This window comes from Castor canadensis, chromosome 10 (genome assembly GCF_047511655.1).
Source record: "Castor canadensis chromosome 10, mCasCan1.hap1v2, whole genome shotgun sequence".
In the NCBI taxonomy this organism is placed as follows: domain Eukaryota; kingdom Metazoa; phylum Chordata; class Mammalia; order Rodentia; family Castoridae; genus Castor; species Castor canadensis.
The window spans coordinates 117,135-138,762 of record NC_133395.1 but is presented as its reverse complement, the minus strand read 5'-3'; the positions used below and the strand labels follow the sequence as shown (position 1 = coordinate 138,762).

The window sequence follows — 21,628 nt, the reverse complement described above, 5'->3', positions numbered from 1 at the left end:
TTCAGTGCCTTATCTTTGAGTTTGTGGATTCTTTCTTTCTTCTCAAATTTACTGCTGAATTCCTGTAGTAATTTTTTTGTTTGTTTGTTTTTACATTTCAGCTATTATACTTTCCAGATCCAGAACTTGGGTTTGGTTCTTTCAGGGACCAAACAAAAAGTAACACAGGAACTGAAAAGTAATTTTTTCTACTGACATTTTCTATTCATACATCACTCCCTTGGTGCCCTGATTTCATTGTCTGTGGTTTCCATTAGCCTCTTAAGCATATTTAACATAGTTGATTGGCATCTTTGACTAGTGACTCCAGTATCTGGCCTTCCTCAGGAGTAGTTCCTATCAAATTCTTTGTTCCTATGAGGAAGCTATGTTTTCCAGTTCATGTGCTTTATAGTTTTGTGTTAAGAAAGGTACATTTTCAATACTTTAACTCTGGAAAACATCCTCCTCCTTAGGAATTTGTTTTATTACTTGTTGAGGGCTGTAGTCACCCATTTGAATTTCCAAATTATTTTTGCAAGTCTGTATTCCTTCTTGCGTGGTTACTGAATTACCATTCTGTTGTCTCTGGTTAGCCTGTGACCTGCCAGCTATTTCCTTAAATATCTGGACTTAAAAAAAAAAAAAGCGTCACTAAATTTTCTGACAGCTGTTCTGGGGACACTGTTGCAGCTTGACCATCTCCACCAGTACCTGCATCCCTAATCATTTCTTCAACCTGTCCATCTGTGACTGTCTCTCCACACTTTGTCATCACATGGTGAAGCTCTGCTACACTTAGCACAGCCATTGCCATCCTGATCAAACACATGGGATGTTTCTCCAGTTTCTTCTTCACTGTCTTTCATGTTTTGCCATCATTGTCAGAAACTCAGAAAACTTACTACCATCAGCATCCACTTCATTAATCATGTCCTATACCTCTGCTGCTGTGGGAGTCTGCCTGAGATCTTGTTTCAGTTCCTTGTGCCTTTGTTATACTTCCATCACCATCCTTGTCAAATAGTGCAAAAGCTTCCTTGAATTCTGCCATCTGCTCTTCAGGTGGTCAGCCATGCTGAACCACTGCCAGTTTCTGAGACATGATCACACAGCTGCTCTCCTTTCTCACTCTACTCTGGGAGTGTTTTCAGATTAATGGTTGTTCTGGTGGAGGGGCAAACCCCTGGAACTTCCCAGTATTGCCAGTTTCTGTGACTTTGCTCCTTTGTCTTTTAAAACATATAGCAAGAGCTTTAGGCACAGTAAGTGCTATGGGAGTCCTATAAAATTGTTTATAATCTTACCAAAATTAAACTTTTAAAGATCATAATAGTCTTTAAGCTAACAAACTCAGTTGACTACTAAGCACAATTTTATAACTTTAAAAAATCCAAAAGCATCGAACACACACTGTTGCCAAATTGTAATTTTGTTCTATAAATCTGATCTACAGTTCTTTATAACTTCTACATCCTATTGTGTAGTATTTTCCTTCTTACTCCATTTATATCATTTTAAATACTAATTAAAATGTTTCCCTCAGCCTGTTTTAATCATTTTTATCATCTTTATACTTTCTCACATGTTAATAAGACTAATAACAGAATCCAGATGAATTAGCAGTGACTACTGGTAATGCTAAGTCATTTTTAACATTGTCCCTGCTAGATTGTTCTTTTGTAGATGTGTCTGAAATCAGCAGTGGCAGAGCTGATTAAGGGTTCTGTTGGCTGGGGTCAAGAGAGAAAAGATCTTACAAAGCTTTACACATTTGGCAATTTATTTTGTGAAAGGCATACTTTTTTTTCCCCCTAACTCTTACTTACATTAGCTCTGATTCCTGGGTAGTGACTACATAAGTAGTAGATAGCCACACTACTGGTATGGGACAAGTTTATGTGCTTCATTCATTGAAAGCCCTTTGTTTCAAACTCTACTCATTCTAACTTCAGAGGACAACTGTTCTACTTTTTCATAGAGAAAAATGTAGTTACTATGAGACATTTACATCATTAACAAGGTTATTATATTGTGGCCAGTTTCTAGCAACTGAAATGCTTTCCTTAAAACACCAAAGCTTTTTTTCTTAACCTATCTAAAATGTATTCCGTGTTTCTACTTTCCTAAGAAGAAAATTAGTAACTCTTGTGGCTTGAGGGCCTCCCATGCTAACTCTGGAGGGTTTATTACTCCTCAGACTTGGAGTCCAAGCAGTTTAGGTGGTGTGTCCAAGGTCCAGCAGGCTGTGCCAGTTCTTCATAAATGTCAGCCACTGCATGGGGGCTTCCTGCAGTGACATCCTAGCCTTTCTGAGTCTCCGTTTTTCTGTCTCAGGCATGTCTGGCTTATTTTTTTATGCCTCTTTTTAGCTGGGGCTAGAAAATCAAATGACAGGAGGTGCAACTCAAGCACAAGGCCAAGTTCAAACACCCTCCCCCGCCCAAAAATCAAATTAACTTAATTTTTAAAAAAAAATGTTAAGGAAGTACTGTAATGTTGAGCTTTTTGTCACATTTCACATTGCCTGCCAGAACAAACTTTCCTTTTCGTTTCCTCAGTTATAGCCTGTTACAGTATTGTAGGCTTCGGGTAAGTTGGATGTCTATGTCAGCCAATACCTGTCGACCGTGCTTCAGGCAGCTGTTGTGAGTTTTTGGTCCATTTAACGTCCGTTTCAAATGTGAAGGATGAACACTGCGTGCACTTCTAGTATCTTAAGTCTTGATCTCTTAAGGCGTCTTCATTCTCTGTGCTTGAAGTTCTTGGGAGAAAGGTGCTGTAAACGAAAATACAGCCAACCAAATAAAGGAAAATGTGAGAACAGAACCGCGGTGTCCGCCCTGACTGGTGGAGTTGGGGTCCAGCACTGCTGTTGTGGGAGGAAAGGTTTGGGCTCCGTGGAGAAAACGGCTGTAATCCCTGCGCCGGGGCCTGGCCCGCACCACGGCTGCCTGAGCCGATCGCCCGCGAACGCTGAGCATGACCACCGCCCGGCCCTTCTTGGTGGAGCTCAGGAGCTCACCCGAGCGCCGAGCTCCCGGTCGCCGCCACTGCCGCAGGCAGAGCGGGGAGGGACTTCGCGCAGGATTCCGAGGGCCGGGGGCGGGGCGGCCGAGGTATCGCGAGGTTTCGTCCTTCCCCGGGCTGCTGACGGCGGGCGTGGGGCGCGCGATGCGCTCGGAGAAGGAGCGGGCCGGAGGCCTGGGTGCCGCCGTTGCTATGCGGGGCCCAGGTGGAGGGGAGAAACTGTCGGCTGCGGAGGTCCAGGTCCGCCGTGAGTCGCCGCGGCGGGAACCTGGTACTCCGCCACCCTTGTCCTCTGGCTGTGGGAGCGGGGCAGGCAAACCTCGCGAGGAGAAGAGGACTGCGTTGAGCAAGGTGGAGGCGGGGTCATCGTCGCGGGGGGAGGGCACGCCCGAGGGCGGTGGGCGTGGCCGGGGCGGGGCGGGGCTCGCCGGGCCTGCCCGGTGCAGGCTTGCCCGCCACACGCGTTCGCTGAGCTCCGTGTACCCAGCCGGGCGGACGGTGGGCGAGGCGCAAGGATGACAAGCCCGCGTCGCCTCAGGTCGTCCTCCGGCGGCTTCCTCCCGGTCTCACCAAAGAGCAGCTGGAGGAGCAGCTGCGCCCGCTGCCCGCGCACGATTACTTCGAGGTGGTCGCCGCAGACCTCAGGTAAGGCCCTGGAGGTGGAGGGAGCGGGGTGACGGCGGCCGTCCCCGTGCACACCGCGTTCCGGGTGAGCGGGCGCTGTGCCCCTCGACCGCGCCTGGGACAGCACCTCACGTTACTTGCACGACACCCCGCCTTCGCACGTAGCTTTTTCATAAAGCGAAACGCGCTAAGCCAGCCAGAGGGGTCGGTCCTCAGTGAGCTCTGCTGGACCCGGGGACTCACTGCCCACTCACGTCCTCAGACACGTGCACAAGCTTGCGGCATCCCGGCGATCAGACATCAACAGGTGACCGTGCAGCTGCAATCACTGCTTTCACGATAGTTTTGTCTCCATTTACGATTTTTCACTTAGGGCAGTCAGGTAAACTTTTCTTTGGAATAATTGTTTCCATAAAAGTATCTATTCAAAAAATATCGCTAGTTGTCAAACAGTTACAGTTTAAAAAATACAGATAGCTTTCCCATGGCTATAAAGTTCAGAAAAACCTGGGGCACTTAAAGAGACAGGCCTGATAGACGCGGTGGCTCATGCCTGCTACTTGGGACTCAAGGATGTGTAGCATTGAAGTTCAAGGTCAGCCCTAGGCAAAAACCTCACAAGCCCTCATCTCGACCAATGCCTGGGTGTGGTAGTGTGCACCTGTCATCCCCAGTTTAGTGGGTAATGGAAAATAGGATCTCCGTCTAGTCCCCCCTCTCCTAGCATGAAGTGAGACCCTAACTTAAAAATAACCTACACAAAAAAGAGCTACTACTAGGTTCTAGTGGTAGAGTGCCTGCCTAGCAAGAGGAGGCCCTGAGTTCAAATCCCAGTACCACAAAAAATCAAAGTACTCAAGCTGGAATCCCAGGCCTACCCTGATTTCTCTGAGCCTGTATATTCTCTGTGAAATGGGATTGAGAGTTAATGCCTGTGAAGGGAATGGTGGTCCTGAGGTCAAGAGGGCCTTACTTTCTCCTGTACACCCCGTACCACATGCTTCACTAAGAACTAAAGATCTGAAAGTGGTCTGGGAATCAGAAAAGAATCTCCTGCAAGAGATTCATTGCCCTGTGGCAATGAATGAATCAATGAATTCACCAACTAATGTGTCTAGACTACCTTGGTTCTGGTCCTGATGAATTACAATGACCTGAACAGCCTTGCCTTTGGTTTTCAACCTCAGGGCTCCAGTATTTTAATCCTTGCTCTGTGCAGTGGAGTAGCTGACCTAAATTGTCTCTCCCAAGTAAATAAAAAGACCTTTGTTAATAGTTTGTTTTCATTTTTTTGCTAAAGAATATCCAAATTATAACACAGATGATTCTTTGGCATAAAGGTTTTATAGAAGTAGTTTGTTGTATCCACAAAAGAAAAAAAGAATCAAAATTAAAGGAGTCATATTCTTACTAAACATTTTTACTGCTGTCTTATATTTCAGTCTCTATCCTCATCTCTACTCAAGAGCATACATTAATTTTAGGAATCCTGATGACATTCTTCTGTTCAGAGATCGTTTTGATGGATATATCTTCATTGGCAATAAAGGTAAACCCTTTATCACAGTTTCTAAGTATATAATGAAGTTTTGCTGAGATATTTGTTAGTTTTAATTAAGAAGTCTTAGACACATCTAAAGTAAGACCATAAATTTTAATTGTTACTATATCAAGTGCTTATATTAAAAAGTAGAGTATTGGACTGGGGGTGTGACTCAAGCAGTAGAGTGCTTGTCTAGCAAGCACAAGGTCCTGAGTTCAAACCCTAGTACTGCAAAAATAAATAAATAATAAATAATCAACCAAAGAATTCCAGAAATTTTGTGTGATAACTACAGGGTTGCACCATTATTAGAGTAGTTTTTCATCTGTGAGTTTTCTAGATAAGTGAACTTTACCTTTTTGTATTCCAGATCTAAATTATTTTACTCATGATTGATAGAAATGTTTTGAAATGTATTTTATACTTACAGCTATACCTTCCTAAAATTACTACTGTTCATAGTTGTACATTTCTTGATGATTTCCTGGGGGGGAGTTGTTTGAGGTTATGAACATCAGTCATTGACAGCATTGAGCAGTCTTGTCTGTGGGGAACAGGAGCTCCACTTTCCTATACATTCTGCATCTGCTCTGGTGCTTTTCTTTTTCCTTTTCTGTCAGACTGTCCTGTGTTACATTCTTTGCTGTCAAGTCTATAGACCTTTCACAGCAAGGTGTTTTCTGCCCCAGCCAGCCTCTTCCTACTCACAACCCCATATGAACCAGTGTTTCTTCCTCCTCCACTGAGGGGTAATAAACTAGAAAAGATTGTAAGTGACTAAGCTAAAAGCAAGTTTAATGCTCAAACTATTTGACATTCATGTTGATTTCTCAGTACTTTATTCACCTGCCTTTTTCAAAAAATATTGGTAAAATATACATTAAAAAATTTACCATCTTTTCCTCTATTTTTTTTGTGGTTCTAGGAATTGAACTCATGGCATTGCACTTGCTAAGAGAGTGCTCTAATCACTTGAGCACTCAAGATTCAGGACTCCCTGAATCTTGCAAAAACTGAAACTTTACCATTAAACACTAACTCCCTATCCCTCCACTAGCTCTAGCAACCCCATTCTATGTTGTTTCTATTATATGAATTTGACTACTCTGCATATCTCCTATTAGTGAAATCACACAATTTTTGTCTTTGTGCCTGGCTTATTGCACTTAGTATGATGTCCTCCAGATTTGTCCATGTTATAGCATATTGCAGAATGCCCTTCCTTTCTAAAGATGAGTGACATTCTGTTGTGTGGATGTGTACACCACATTTTGCTCATCCATTCCTCAGTCTATGGACTCTTGGCTTGCTTTCAAGTTTCAGCTATCGTGAATATTGCTGTTATGAACATAGATGTACAAATTTGTCTTAGACCATGCTTTCAATTATTTTGGATATATGCCCACTACTGAGACTGTGGATCCTGTGGTAATTCTATTTTTAACTTTTTGGGGAATTGCCATACTGTTTTCCCCAGCAGCAGTACCATTTTGCATTTTCACCAACTGTGCACAAGAACCACAGTTGTTCTACACCTTCACCAACACTTGTTATTTTCTGCTTTGTTTTTTATAGTGGCCAGCCAGCCTACTGGGTTTAAGGTAATATTTCTTTGTGGTTTAGATTTGCATTTCTCTAATGATTATTGGTATAGAGCATCTTTTTATGTGCTTCTTGGCTACTTGTCACCATCTATTCACATCCTTTGTCCATTTCTTAATTGGGTCATTTTTTTGACCCATTGTTGAGTTGTAGTTTTCTATATTCTGGGTATTGACCTCTTTTCAGATGTATGATTTACGTAGATTGCCTTTTTATGCTGCTGATTTTGCCTGTCTTTCTTGTCTTTTCCTTTTTCATTTCTTCCTTTTTCCCTTTCTTTTCATCTTTTATTTCACTGGGAATTGAATCAAGGGCCTTGCACTTGCTAGAGGAGCTATGCCCCCAGCCCTTTTTGTTTTTACTTTGTTTTTGAGCCAGGGTCTTGCTAACTTTGCCTGGACTGGCCTCAAACTCACAATCCTGCCTCCACCTCCCAAGAAGCTGATATTACAGGCGTGAACCATCACACCTGGCTCAGCTGTATCTTTTGTTGCATGGAAGTTATTAATTGTGATGTAGAAAAGTAAAATTTGTTGTCATTTCCAAAAACTTGTGGCCAAATCTAAAGTCATAGAGCTTTTTCCTGTTTTTTTTTCCCTAAGAATTATATAGTTTATAGACTTCATGTTTAGATTTGATCCATTTTTAGTTTATTTCCATATATGATGTTGGGTTAGAGTCCAATGTCATTCTTTTGCATGTGTAGATCAGTTTTCTCAGCACCATTTGATGAAGTGTCCATTCTTTCTTCTAGTCAAAAATTTTTTAATCATTGATCCCAGGGATTTTTCCCTGGCCCTCTCTTGTATTCCGTTGGTGCTTGTTTTTATGCCACCATTATGCTATTTTGAGTATTGCAGCTTTGTAGTGAGTTTTGAAATCAGGGAGCGTGAGCTTCCACTTAATAGGGATCTACCATGTTCCAGGCTTTGTGGGTGCAGCAGAGAATTGGTGTTGTCCTGCCAGTCCAGTGCTGTTTCCTTCCTCATTCTCGACTTTATTCTGGATAGTTGAGGTTAGCACAAAAATGTGTCCCAGATAAGTGAGTGTCATAATATCATAGCCACATGACTGTTACTGACATGATTCAAAATCACTGCTCAGTGGATTTGGTACCAAAGTGAAAGTATTCCATGTGTTGATCAAAAGCATAGCATATTCTCTCAGTAAATATTTCTATGTATTTGTTTACCCCTACATAACTACAAAATCAGTTTCTGTTGCTTCCATTCTTCACTTTTTTATTTGAAACACATATGTCCTTGAAACCCCATACACAGACACACACCTGTGAGCCCAGTAATTTCTTTGAACCTATATAACAGATTGATAATTGAATTAACCTTTTAAAATAAAAATGTAAGTGTAACTAAGAAACCTGACTTGGAGGGGTGGAGAGATTGGGCTTATTGAGGTGTAAAATGCACCCTTTTAAAGTGAGTTTAACGTTTTGAATGTGTTCAGTCTTGTAACCACTGCATAATAGGTCATTTTTTGTAATAAGGATTGCTCCTCCTGCCACCAGCTCATCCTCATACACATGTAAATCTGTAGTTGCCGTTATCACCATCATGCTTCATCCTTCAGTAAGTTAGATCTTATTTTCCAAGTGACCTCAGTAGAATTTCAGAATGATTTTTGGAATATATCTTGGTTAAAGGCCTTGAGTATCCTGCAGTGGTGGAGTTTGCCCCATTCCAGAAGATAGCCAAAAAGAAGCTGAAGAAAAAGGACACCAAGACTGGAAGCATCGAAGATGGTGAGCCTTTCCTTTGCAAGTGCTGATTGGAAACTGCCAGATTAAATGCACTGATCACATCTTGTTCGTCTCCTGTAGCTGAGGAAGAAGACATTTGTTTTGTTTTTGTGTTTTCTTTTTTAAACTTACAGATCCAGAATACAAGCAGTTTTTAGAATCTTACAGTGTGGAGGAAGAGAAAACCAGTGCCAGTCCTGAGATTCTTCTAGGGGAGATAGAAGCAAAGACAAGAGAACTCATTGGTCTGTTTTACTCATTTCTTCTCTTTTCTTTATTGAGATACTTTATGGAGTATATATCTAATTCTCCTTTTTCATGATTATGGTAAAGTTTCAATTTGTTACTGGCTTGGCAGGAATGTAGAATGTTGACATGGTAGGGAAGTACTTCTGTGCCTTTGTTAATGGAGAGTCATGGGTTTTAGTGGTTGCTTCCAGTGACATGTGGGAACTCTGTCTGACTGTGTCAGAAGGTGCTTGTGTCACAGAGCTGTATCATGGGTCTTTGGAAAGAGCAGTTGTGGGTGGGCCTTCAGAGTCCGTAGAGATGACATAACTTGCTCAAATACAAAGCCACCTTTCTGCTGTTCAAAATAGTAGTAAGTCCCTTGATAAGCCAAACAAACCAGCATATGACTCAACCCAAGCACAGATTCTTTTTTGAATCCAGCCTTTGACTGTTCCCCAAAAGTGGTAGTCTTTTAGAAATGTCTGTTCTAGTAAGTCTCCAAAGCACTGGTGTATAGACAGGGAGTACTTCTATCACCACGTATGCTGCCTTGGTTTAGTCCTAGTAGTGTCTCCTTTCCCTGCTGGTCTCACTCACTCAGTGCTAGAACTCTCCATAAGGCTCTGCCCCCTCCCAAAGGCTATGCCCTGCTCACCCTTTTAAGACTTGGGTGATTTAACAGTCACTGTTTATAACTGGTCTGTTGGTGTCCATTCTTGTAAACTCCCTTCTCAATTCATCTGCCGACTTCCCCAGTAGAACCATATTTTCATCTTTGTAAGTCACAGGATAGAGAAGTTTAGGATTAGGATTTATTTATTGAAAAATAGGCCAGAGGCTGGAGCTTTGTAGGAGTGGAATGTAAGCTTGCATGGTTGGAGAGGTGTGAGGAACACTGGTGTTAGCTGGGTATCTAGATAAGCAGCCTGGGTTCCTTCCACGGGGTTACATGAGCTGACTCATTTTTTCCCATCGTTGCTGCATCCATAGTGGTGATGAATGCCAGAAAAGGTGGGGCACTGTCTATCCCAGGGAGAGCTGCTCATTCTAGGCTGACAGGTGTAGCATATGTTTTGAAGGTCCAATAGAAAGGGAGGATGGATTGGTTGTGGGAAGTAAGGGACAAAAAGAACTGAAGACTCCAGAGGCTTGATGTGAGTAGATTAGGTTGATGGTGTCACCAGTACAGACATGGGGAAGGTGAGAAGAGACAGTTTTGGGAGCATGTCAAATTTAGGAAGATGTAGAAAAAGTAAATTAATATTTTTCAGAACTCATCTTCCTGCTCCCTGCTGTGTCTTGCTCTGTTTAAATGTCCCCTTGTACAGGGTCTGTGGTTTTGAAATATCCTCTTTGTGGGTCAGACTCTAGCTTCACAGGGCTTCTGCCCTTTCTCTCAGCTTGCAGCACCTCAGTCAGTGCCTGCTGCACAGTTCGTACTGCTTAAATGTGGCTCAAGGAGTGCCAGAGACTCAGGCTTCACCAGCCCTAATGTGAGTAGTTACTTAGTTCTAGGCTGGGCTGTGGGGCCTGCTTCTGTGGTTCTACCCTTTAAATTTGAATCCTCATCAGGCAATTCGTGGAAGTTGCCATTTTCTTTTCTTAGTCTCTGGCCTTCAGTAGAGTCTTAAGAACAAGTCTAAGAAGTAAGAGTTAAATGAAATTGTAATGAGCTTGTGTTGGTAGGAACATCAGAGTCCATGGACTCCCACAGATCAGAGTGGAACCCTGGCTTATTTGAGATGATTTGCCCATTATAAAAGGAAGATCCTCTGAACTCACCCTGAGCCAGAATATGTGGCCAACCCAGGCCACCCAGTGGGGAGAAATGGTTTTCCATGGTATAGCACCTGCCACAAAACATGGGTGTCTGATCCACATCTGTTCTTCCCAGAGCCAGGTCCTTTTTGATGTGTGAAATCAGGGAGTCAGGGGTCCTTAATTCTAACACACTGAGAGCCCTCCTATAAACACTGACTTAGTTTCTGATCCTCACAGTTCTTCAAATGCCATGCAGGTGTCTGGTATTCTTCTCAGCCCATTCAGCTGGAGAGCTTAAAGGCTTGCAGAGAGTAGACTGAGACCATCTCCTTCCTACCATGTCCTCATGGTTGGGGACTGTGAAACTGGTCCCTCTTGGAGCTGGTCCCTCTGAGCAGCAGTGCTGTAGCCTGTGGTCCTCATGTTTGGGGGCCATGGAACCCATCTCTCCTAGATCTGTTTCCTCTGAGCAGCAGTGCTCAGGCCTGTGGTGTGCTTGAGATTGAGCCCAAGAGGTCAGGGCATGAAAGTGAGGCTGTAGAAATGTTCTTTCCATCAGTGGAATGGTACCTTTTTTACCGATAGTGCCATCTGGAGTATTTCCTAAACTGCAATCTTTATAGAGTTTTATCTCATCCTGATTTTATGGATATCTCTATCTGAAATACTTAGGATCAGAAGTGTTTTGGATTTAGGACTGTTTTAGACTTTGGAATATCTGCATGTACAGAATGAGATATAATGGATCTAGGACTCAAGTCTGAACACACAGTTTACTTGTATTTCATGTATACTTTTAACGCATAGCCAGAAGGCAATTTTGTACGTCTGTAGCACACCTGTATTTTGACTGACCTGTCACATAAAGTCAGGTGTGAAATTTTCCACTTGTGGTGTCATGTCAGTGCTCAAAAATTCTAGGTTTTGGAGCATTTTAGATTTTTGGATTAGGGATGCTCACCCTGTGTTATAAGAAATTACAAGAATCCTCATTGCTTATTATCTATAAAGCAGTAAAGGAAGAAATTCCCAGAATGTGTGTGGAATGAAAATGAATTATGAATGTGTTATTTAATGATGTCTGCAGAAGGCGATATGATCCTATACCTTGAAGACCCAAAAAACTCAACTCAGAAGCTCCTAGACACCATCAACAGCTATAGCAAGGAAGCAGGATATAAAATCAACATAGAAAAATCATTAGCATTTCTATACACTAATAATGAACAAACTGAGGAAGAATATATAAAAACAATTCCATTTACAATAGCCTCAAAAAAATCAAATACCTAGGTGTAAACTTAACAAAGGATGTGAATGACCTCTACAAAGAAAACTAAACTTCTGAAAAAAGAGATTGAGGAAGACTATAGAAAGTGGAGAGATCTCCCATGTTCATGGATTGGTAGAATCAACATAGTAAAAATGTCTATACTCCCAAAAGTAATCTACATGTTTAATGCAATTCCCATCAAAATCCCAATGACATTCATCAAAGACATTGAAAAATCTACCATTAAATTTATATGGAAACACAAGAGGCCACGAATAGCCAAGGCAATACTCAGTAAAAAGAACAACTCTGGAGGTATCACGATACCTGACTTCAAACTATATTACAAAGCAATAACAATAAAAACAACATGGTACTGGCACAAAAACAGACATGAAGACCAGTGGAACAGAATAGAGGACCCAGATATGAAGCCACACAACTATAACCAACTTGTCTTTGACAAAGGAGCTAAAAATATACGATGGAGAAATGACAGTCTCTTCAACAAAAACTGCTGGGAAAACTGGTTAGCAGTCTGCAAAAAACTGAAACTAGATCCATGTTTATCACCCTATACCAATATTAACTCAAAATAGATCAAGGATCTTAATATCAGACACCAAACTCTAAAGTTGTTATAGGAAAGAGTAGGAAATACTTTGGAACTAATAGGTATAGGCAAGAACTTTCCCAGTGGAACCCCAGCAGCTCAGTAACTAAGAGATAGCATAGATAAATGGGACTTCCTAAAATTATAAAGCTTCTGCTCAACAAAAGAAATGGTCTCTAAACTGAAGAGACCACCCACAGAGTGGGAGAAAATATTTGCCAGCTACACGTCAGACAAAGGACTGATAACCAGAATATATAGGGAACTAAAAAAATAAATTCTCCCAAAACTAATGAACCAATAAAGAAATGGGCAAGTGAACTAAACAGAACTTTCTCAAAAGAAGAAATTCAAATGGCTAAAAAACACATGAAAAAATGCTCACCATCTGTAGCAATAAAGGAAATGCAAATTAAAACCACACTAAGATTCCACCTCACCCCTGTTAGAATAGCCATCATTAGCAACACCACTAACAACAGGTGTTGGCGAGGATGTGGGGAAAAAGGAACCTTCTTACACTGTTGGTGGGAATGTAAACTGGTACAACCACTCTGGAAAAAAATTTGGAGGCTACTTAAAAAGCTAAACATTGATCTACCATATGATCCAGCAATACCACTCTTGGGGATATACCCAAAAGACTGTGACACAGGTTACTCCAGAGGCACTGCACACCCATGTTTATTGCGGCACTATTCACAATAGCCAAGTTATGGAAAGAGCCAAGATGCCCCACTACTGACGAATGGATTAAGAAAATGTGGTATTTATACACAATGGAATTTTATGCAGCCATGAAGAAGAATGAAATGTTATCATTTGCTGGTAAATGGATGGAATTGGAGAACATCATTCTGAGTGAGGTTAGCCTGGCCCAAAAGACCAAAAATCGTATGTTCTCCCTCATATGTGGACACTAGATCAAGGGCAAACACAACAAGGGGATTGGAGTTTGATCACATGATAAAGCAAGAACACACAAGGGAGGTATGAGGATAGGTAAGACACCTAAAAAACTAAATAGCATTTGTTGCCCTCAATGCAGAGAAACTAAAGCAGATACTTTAAAGCGACAGAGGCCAATAGGAGAGGGGGACCAGGAACTAGAGAAAAGGTTAGTTCGAGAAGAATTAACTTACAAGGTAACACATATGTACAGGAAATTAATGCGAGTCAACTCCCTGTATAGCTATCCTTATCTCAACTAACAAAACCCTTGGTCCTTCCTATTACTGCTTATACTCCCTCTTCAACAAAATTAGAGATAAGGGCAAAATAGTTTCTGCCTGGTAGCAAGGGGGTGGGGAAGAGATGGAGGGGGTAGGGGGGTAAAGGAGGGGGCCGGGGGAAGGGGGGAGAAATGACCCAAACATTGTACGCACATATGAATAAAATTTTAAAAATGATGTCTGCAGAAGTTTTTTAGGGATATTCATAACATTTGAGTAGGTTAACACATTTATGTGAGTAATAATTTATGACTCTCTTAAGATTCAAGAATTACATGTCTACTCTGTGCAAAATTGTTGGTACCTCCATATTACTAGAGTTTATAGTAATGGGATAAGAACTCCCCTGAATAACAGTGCATGCCCATGTAAACTTGAAAAATAATATTCTTCCCCTAAATATTTTAAGGATTAAATGAAAACAATTATTTAAAGCGAATCTCATTTTAGAAGTTGCATATACTATCTTACAATTTTTGTGTTTTAGCTAGAAGAACCACACCTCTTTTGGAATATATTAAAAATAGAAAATTAGAAAAGCAGGTAAGTCTGGCATTTTATCTGGTAAATATCCTCCCCATGAGTGATAATTCTGCCAGAAAATTTATACATGTGCTTATCCATACCTTTAGAGAATTCGAGAAGAAAAGCGAGAAGAACGGAGGAGGAGGGAATTAGAGAAGAAACGCTTGCGGGAAGAAGAAAAACGAAAAAGAAAAGAAGAAGAAAGATGCAGAAGAACAGAAGCAGATAACCAAAAGAAAACAGAGAAAGAAGTAAGGATTAAGGTAATTTTGATGAGACATTTTTCCTCCAAAATAATTCTACCCTAATAATTATGCCTTTTAGGTATTGTAGCTCTTTAGAATTTTAAAAGCATTTTCAATCTATTATTATTATAGTTCCTGTGTTCCCCAGGAGTCCAGGGGTTCCTTGGGAAAACTATGTGGACCAAGGTGGGTGGAAGGCAAAGGGACTTTTAACCTTCTGATGTGAAATGGGGCACATCACCCCCGAAGATTTTCCCAACTGAAAAATACAGATCTGAAAAGCACTGGCTCAGCCTGCCTGTGTACTGCCTCAGAACTGGGGCTCAGCATTCCTTGGTGACAGCAGCCTTAGGTTTTGTTTTCTCTTGCCCAACCTCTGTGACTGATACATGAACACATGTATCAGTCACATGCATCGAGGGGATTTTTCTTTGTGTAACACATATTGGCCAGAATTGGAATCAGCCCTTATCTTCTTAAAACCGTAGTAAGCCTAAACTTCACCCCAGTGTGATTTCACCTCAGAAACAGGAAACTTGATTAGAAACATGCTTCTTTATTTCTATGAGAAGTAAACAAAGCAGTGGAACTTCCTTTGGGACTTTGCTGTGAAATAATCTCTCCCACAGGGACACTAGTGATGGAGAGGACAGTTTCTTCACAATATCCCACAGAAGTGCACCACTGTCAATCAGCCAGGACTGGTAGCTTATGTTGCAGTAACAGAGAGTCCCCAAATCTTACTGGCTCAACCTGACCAAAGTGCATTTCTTGTCATGTGTGTCCATATCCTTTGGCAGGTGGTGTGTTGCTCGTGGTAAGCTCCTCTCAGTGACCTGAGATGATGAAGGTTCCTTTTTGTCTCCACCATCTTTAGGATGGGAAAGAAATGTGCAATATGGCAAACTGCACATGAGTTCTTTTTTTTTGTTTGTTTCATATCTTGGCTATTTTATTATTCATATGTGCATACAAGGCTTGGGTCATTTCTCCCCCCTGCCCCCACCCCCTCCCTTACCACCCACTCCGCCCCCTCCCTCTCCCCCCTACCCCCTCAATACCCAGCAGAAACTATTTTGCCCTTATCTCTAATTTTGTTGAAGAGAGAGTATAAGTAATAATAGGAAGGAACAAGTGTTTTTGCTGGTTGAGATAAGGATAGCTATACAGGGAGTTGACTCACATTAATTTCCTGTGCGTGTGTGTTACCTTCTAGGTTAATTCTTTTTGATCTGACCTTTTCTCTGGTTCTTGGTCCCCTTCTCCTATTGGCCTCAGTTGCTTTAAGGTATCTGCTTTAGTTTCTCTGCGTTAAGGGCAACAAATGCTAGCTAATTTTTTAGGTGTCTTACTGCACATGAGTTCTTAAAGTTTCCACATGGAGGTCATCTGTATTACCTCTGCCCACATCTCAGTGACCAGAACAAGTTCCATGGCCCCCTTAAATTCAGAAGGAAAGACTGAAACATCTGATGAATAACACCAGTGACCAGCATAACTGCTGAAGACTTTCTTAAACTGTCTCTCTTAAAGCTTATGGGCATTTGTGCAAAATACATTTCTTGGAGGCAATGAGGCAGGAGCCCCTCAATGTTATTCAAGCATTGTTTCAACAATAAAAGTAGGTCACAAGGTGGTCAGGTCAACCATTTGTCCCCAGACACTACCTGTCATAGTTTCTTTTACATTGACTTGAATCAGAATTGGGTGCAGAGCTTTGTTGTTTAAAAATTGCATAATTTGATCATAGCATTGATGAAATTGAAGAACCCAACCAAGACTGTAAGGACAAGGTAGGTAAGGGGGAAGCAGGGCTCTTCCTTGGGAAGCCACTCAGAGCAGTGTTTTCTGTTTGTCCATGCTTGTGAAGTGGACAAACATCACTCTCCATAGCACAGTTGTTATTTCCTATAACAAACAATCCCTTGGAAAAAAGTTAATGAAATAAATATTAATAGGGAGATCTTGGCCGTTACATAAATGCAACTCTGAGCCAGGTGTTCACATCTCTAATCCCCATACTTGAGCAGCAGAGGGAGGGAGGGAATCAAGTCTGTCATACTCAGCATGCATTTTGTAAATCTTATCACAGGTGTAAAGAACACTAGCTAACCTGTTGCCTAAAACTTTGCGTTCTCAAGATCTCTTTTGTCAACAGCCTTTTCCTGAAGGATTTTTGGAAAGAACCACTGAAACTTGTAGCCTGTAATTTCAATTATAATTTTAAGTACTACTTGAAGTATTGGAGTGTAGCATTTTATTTTTACCTTTTTTAGTATGAGATTAGAATCCAAAATTAGCCAAAGAAGAAAAGAAACTTAAAATCAATACAAGTAAGTCAAGAATCTTTCATATTGAATAAAGAAATGAGAACATAAAGTCCACAAGAGGAAGAGTTGGTCTGGTCAAACCTGGTAGAACAAATCCTCAGACCTCCATCCTCATGTGGTAGCCAAACAGGACATGTGAAACTGAGGTCATCTGACCTCTTGTTAACCTTTACTAAGCATCAGTGCTCAATTTCAGAATTTCTGTCTTATAAATCATTTGGAGGATTTAAATTTTTTAAAAACATGAAAAAATAAAAATGTCAAAAGATGTTGTGTCAACAGCCTAAGGATGAAGAGGAAGAGAGTTACCATTAACAACAAAGACTTGCCACATGTGGATGACAACCCAGTGGTTTGCATTGCTTTGAGGACTCTGAAACTAAACAGGGACCTTAAGTAGGATGTTGGGTTACTAAAGTTACAAACAAAACTCCTATAATTATAAATGACAGGCTACAGGTGGCTGGGAAAATTGTATGATCCTGTTCATGAAATTCATGTGTGTGAGCACTCACATGTGTGTGTATGATTAGGTTGTACTTATATAGGGTAAATGCAGACGAGCACATGTGTGGCCTGCTTACATGTATGAGCATCAACACACACATGGGCTGGACAGGAACACATCTGACTGTGAACAGTTCTTGGTCTCTAAGGCCTCTTGGGTCTGTGCAAACCTCTCCATTGTCTCCTGTCTCCCCTGGCTCACCTGCTTCTGCTTCTCTCCCCAGCTCCACCTATGGTTCCTCCTCATCTGGGATCAGTTTTCGTCTCCACAGAATCCCCCAGTTCCTCTTTCCTTTGCCCCATGTCTCTCTACTTTTCTCTGGTTTACTTGTGTTTGTAGTATTCCTAAGCTTATCCTGTTCATCCCCCACCCTCCCATGACCACCATTTCCTTGGCCAGATTGTCACTTGTGTATGTATCTTTCCACCCAAGGAGATGTCAGTCTTGCCCACAGCCATGTTCCTAGTGACCATTCAGGGTCTTGGTCCTTGTTTCCTGGCACACAGCTGAGATCTTTGGGACTTGTAGAAATGAGTGTCTTACATGGCAGTGAGGGGGCAGTGGGACCCTGGACAGCACTGGGCTGGGTACTGGTTGCCAGAAAGTCCAAGGGAGGGATCAGAGGGTTGGGACTTTCAGCTCAACCCATAGCTCCCAGAGGGCTGGGGACTAAGTTGGTCACCAGTGGCCAATGACCTACCTACTTAATCGTGCCCATGCTAATTCTGGAGGTGATGAAACCCTGCTTCCAAGCTGCTGAACACGTGGAGGTGCTTGCTGGGGGGGTAGCATGTGGGTTAAGCACAGGAGCTCTGAGCCTTGTGCCCCATGCACCATACCTTGCCCTACTATCTTTTCTGTTGGCTCTTCTTACTTTTTTTTTTGGTGGTACTGGGGTTTGAACTCAGGTCCTTGTGTTTACTAGGCAGGCACTCTACCATTTGAGCCATTCCACCAGCCCTCTATTGGCTCTTAAGTTGTACTCTTCACAATAAACCATTAAGAGAAAGTAATATGTGTTCTTAAGTTCTGTAATCCATTCTAGCAAATTATCAATCCTGAGGGGGCTCAGGGAACCCTGTCATAGGCACCAGTGACAACATGAGCCTTGCAACTGGCAGAGGAGTGGGCAGACTTGGGGACTGAACATTTCACTTATGGGATCTGACACAGACTCCAGGTAGATGGTGTCAGAACTGAATAGAAACAGTTTATGTGCACAAAATTATTTGTTGATGAGTATATGTGTGGAAACTGTTTTACTTTCTTAGGGCTTGAATTTTGTACAAACTTACTGCTACTATAGCAATTTTTAAAAAGATAAACAGTTCTCCCAAAGGCAACTTTCAAGGTCATGGCTCTGTACAGGCAGGATCAGAGTGAGAGGGTATACACTGACTAATGTGGAGCGAACATTTGATGAGAACAGCTCTTTTTACTTGCCTTACGTTATCTATTTCATCTTACGTGAACTCACTTAATTGAATGTATCTCTGTATACTTTTGCAGTGCAATGAAAATATGTTCACTTTTATGAATGAGAACAAAATTCTTAGAAGAACACACCCTACTTCTGTTGTTCAAATGAGTTTCTGTGGTTCTAGAGTTTCAGAGGGTGTGCCACATATAGGCCCAGGAGGAGACCCAGAGCAGACTGTCATAATGGCTTGGTAATTCTGTCAAAAAAGAGAAAAATGTTTTTGAAAACTATAAACTATTCTAGAAGTCATCAATACAAAGCAATCTTTTAAAAATGGGTTTTCCCCTCATTACAATAGTAGTATTTGTTTATTCTGGAAGAACTAGCACCCACAGATGGGGGAGTCATCTCAGTTCTGCCACTGAGGGAGTACCTTGCCCACACAGCGTTGCAGAGCATCCTTAGGTGGCTTCAGAATGTGTGCAGCCATGCCCCATGTGATGACTGTGCAATGCTTTTGCACAGTTCTGAACAAAGTACCTGAGAAAAATGATGTAAAGGTTGGAAAGATGTATTTTGGCTTCATGGTTTCAGAGGTTTCAGTCCACAGCTCTGTTGATTCTAGGCCCATGGTGAGGCACAGAACACTGGGAGTATCTGGCAGAAGCTAGGGGTAGAGCAAGATAATAGCCCCCAAGGATCTGTTCCCAGCTAGGCGCCACCTCCTAAAGTTTACAGAACCTCCCAAAATAGTACCATCTGGGCAACAAGCATTCAGTGTAAGAGCCTGTTCAGACCATGACAGTGACCTTGAGATTATCTCCCCTAATGACTTTATGTAAAGGTGCTTTGGTGTTGGTACAAGGACAAAATCAGTGATCACATTTCTCAGAATGTAGAATGTAGCCGCATTGTCAAGTATGGTGTGCACTAACGATGTAAATTGAAATCAGTATATTGCACATTGGTTTTGTAACCTTTTATTCACTGACACAAACATCATTACATCAATGATCCTACTTCATTTTTTATAACGACAAAGATTTCATTGATTGTTTCACTATGTCTTTAGCCAAAAAAATGTGTTTGGACCTGTAGCTTAATTTTGCTGTTCAAACATTTGTGCTGTATATTGATACATATTTTTAACCATTTAACTTCTTTTATAATGTGCTTTTGAGTAATATTTTACTAATTACAATTTCTCAGCTTCTTAAGAAACCAGAAAAGGGAGAGGACCCAACCACAGAGAAACCAAAAGCAAGACTTCAGGAAGTTGGTATTGGAGATGAAAAGCTGGAACCACTCCTGCGCCGCCCTGAAAGCCTGGCCTGTGGAGAGCCTGCAGAGGTGCCCAGGAGAAGGGAGCATGCCCTTGTTTCTACGACCTTTTTGCATAATCAGGCGTCAATATGAGTGTATAGACCTCATGTTAGTCTTGGACTCTGGTTATTATCAAGGGTATGCTGGCACATTTGGTTTTAAACCCATTGGTCATGCCAGGACCTTAGAAAATGTTGAGTTTGCAGTCACATCTGTCTTCAAATCAGGAAAATCCCCTCTGTTATCTACTTAACTGTTGCTTTTCTGTCCTCTCCCTTTTCCTTTGTGAGAATTCCCTGTCCCAGCTCCCCTTCCTGCACTGAGGTCTCTAGAGTCTGCCTTCCTGGTCTCTTCCTGCATGATAATTTCAGGTTTGTCATTTTCCTCTCTGTCTTGAGATTTTGTACCCATTTGCTTTTATGGCCCTCCTGGAGTTTATCTACAATTAAATTTCAATTATTTAGAATTGCAGTTTTCAGAGCTCAGTTTGTTTTTAGTGCTGGTCAGGTTTTAAGTGCTATGATCCTTCTCAGTCCTGCCATCCCCTGGTCTGGCCTCTTTCTTTCCCTTTACCTGTTTATGGGGTGGTTCTAGTGAGGGAGCTTACTGGTAAAAGGGGCAGACACAGCCACTTCCCAGTCACCCCACCCACCAGACTTGCTTAACTCAGAGCTTCTGTTTCTTGCAGCATTGTCAACTCCATGATCAACATTTGTGCTGAGTGTTTTTGGTGTTATTATTTATGGTATAGCAGTGCCTGCTTCCATCTCTGGCATGAAGTTCTCACTGTTTCCACCACCTGCCATCCATGTGGACAGGCCCCAGATGGGTTTTTTTTTTTTTGAACCCATGGCTTCCAAAGGCAAAGACTTCAGGAATCAAATGAACTAAGCAGCCAATTCATTTATGTTTAGATGTATGTCTAAATCCATCTGGCATTATTAAACTTCAGTTAACTTGGCTGTGGCTGGAGCAGAAATCAAGTTGTCAGCGGTACAATATAGTGGACATTTCTGCGTGTCTAGGAACATCTCTCGTTTAGCTCATCCATAAAAGGGGAATTGTATTTGTTTGGAAGGGTTCTTGAGAATTGGAACAATGTATGTATAAAATACCTTAGCATAACATTATTAGGTGTCAAGTGTAATAGCATACATTGTTATTACTATTTGTTCACCTTTTCATTGGTTTGTATTGAATGCTTGCTGTGAGCCTATCACCACCAAACTTGGCAACTCAGTGATGGGCTCAATTCCAGCGTTCTCCACTTGGAGTCTAGGAGAAAGACAGGTAATCAACAAGCCTTTTATGTGTAGCCGTTGGTCATTTGACTCACAGGTCCAGGATGGCAGTTACAAGATCAAAGGCAGAAAGCACAGCACACACTCCAAGCTTGCCAGGCTTTCCAGAAGGAAAGAGGACAATCCATAATGGGAGAAGGACACACTCAAAAATGAGGGAAGTAGGGCAGCCAGGATGAGAGTGCTCTGTGGAGACAGCAAAGAGGAGGCAAGGAGCACAAGGGGATGATGGCCTGGAACCCAGAGAGGAGTGCCTGGGAAACAAGACTCAGTAGTCACCATCAGTCTGCACCAAAAGTGTACACTGCTTCACAGTCTCATGAAAATCTGCC

General features: G+C 41.8%; 1 protein-coding gene across 4 annotated transcripts; it reads left to right on the top strand.

The window, feature by feature from the left end:
- The first annotated feature begins 3,106 nt into the window (after positions 1–3,106).
- Upf3a (UPF3A regulator of nonsense mediated mRNA decay) lies at positions 3,107–20,461 on the top strand. 4 transcript variants are annotated; one of them, XM_074042908.1, is made up of 8 exons: positions 3,107–3,360; positions 3,548–3,654; positions 5,118–5,182; positions 8,439–8,537; positions 8,669–8,779; positions 14,132–14,187; positions 14,277–14,432; positions 19,882–20,461. In XM_074042908.1, exons 1-8 carry the CDS (start codon positions 3,154–3,156, stop codon positions 20,086–20,088), a joined length of 1,008 nt encoding a protein of 335 aa, XP_073899009.1. In that variant the 5' UTR covers positions 3,107–3,153; the 3' UTR covers positions 20,089–20,461. The 4 variants fall into 4 exon arrangements, with proteins under 4 accessions (XP_073899009.1, XP_073899008.1, XP_020020107.1 ...); XM_074042907.1 differs by having other exon boundaries at positions 5,076–5,182; positions 14,277–14,420; XM_020164518.2 differs by having other exon boundaries at positions 5,076–5,182.
- The last annotated feature ends 1,167 nt before the right edge of the window (positions 20,462–21,628 follow it).

What these genes read in the sequence shown, in the direction of transcription:
- Upf3a (XM_020164518.2), top strand. Translation starts at nt 3,154, where the DNA reads ATGCGCTCGGAGAAGGAGCGGGCCGGAGGCCTGGGTGCCGCCGTTGCT. An exon ending in ATAGAAAATTAGAAAAGCAG is followed by an intron (nt 14,188 to 14,276) that starts GTAAGTCTGGCA and finishes CCATACCTTTAG; the next exon opens with AGAATTCGAGAAGAAAAGCG. An exon ending in AGAAAGAAGTAAGGATTAAG is followed by an intron (nt 14,433 to 19,881) that starts GTAATTTTGATG and finishes ACAATTTCTCAG; the next exon opens with CTTCTTAAGAAACCAGAAAA.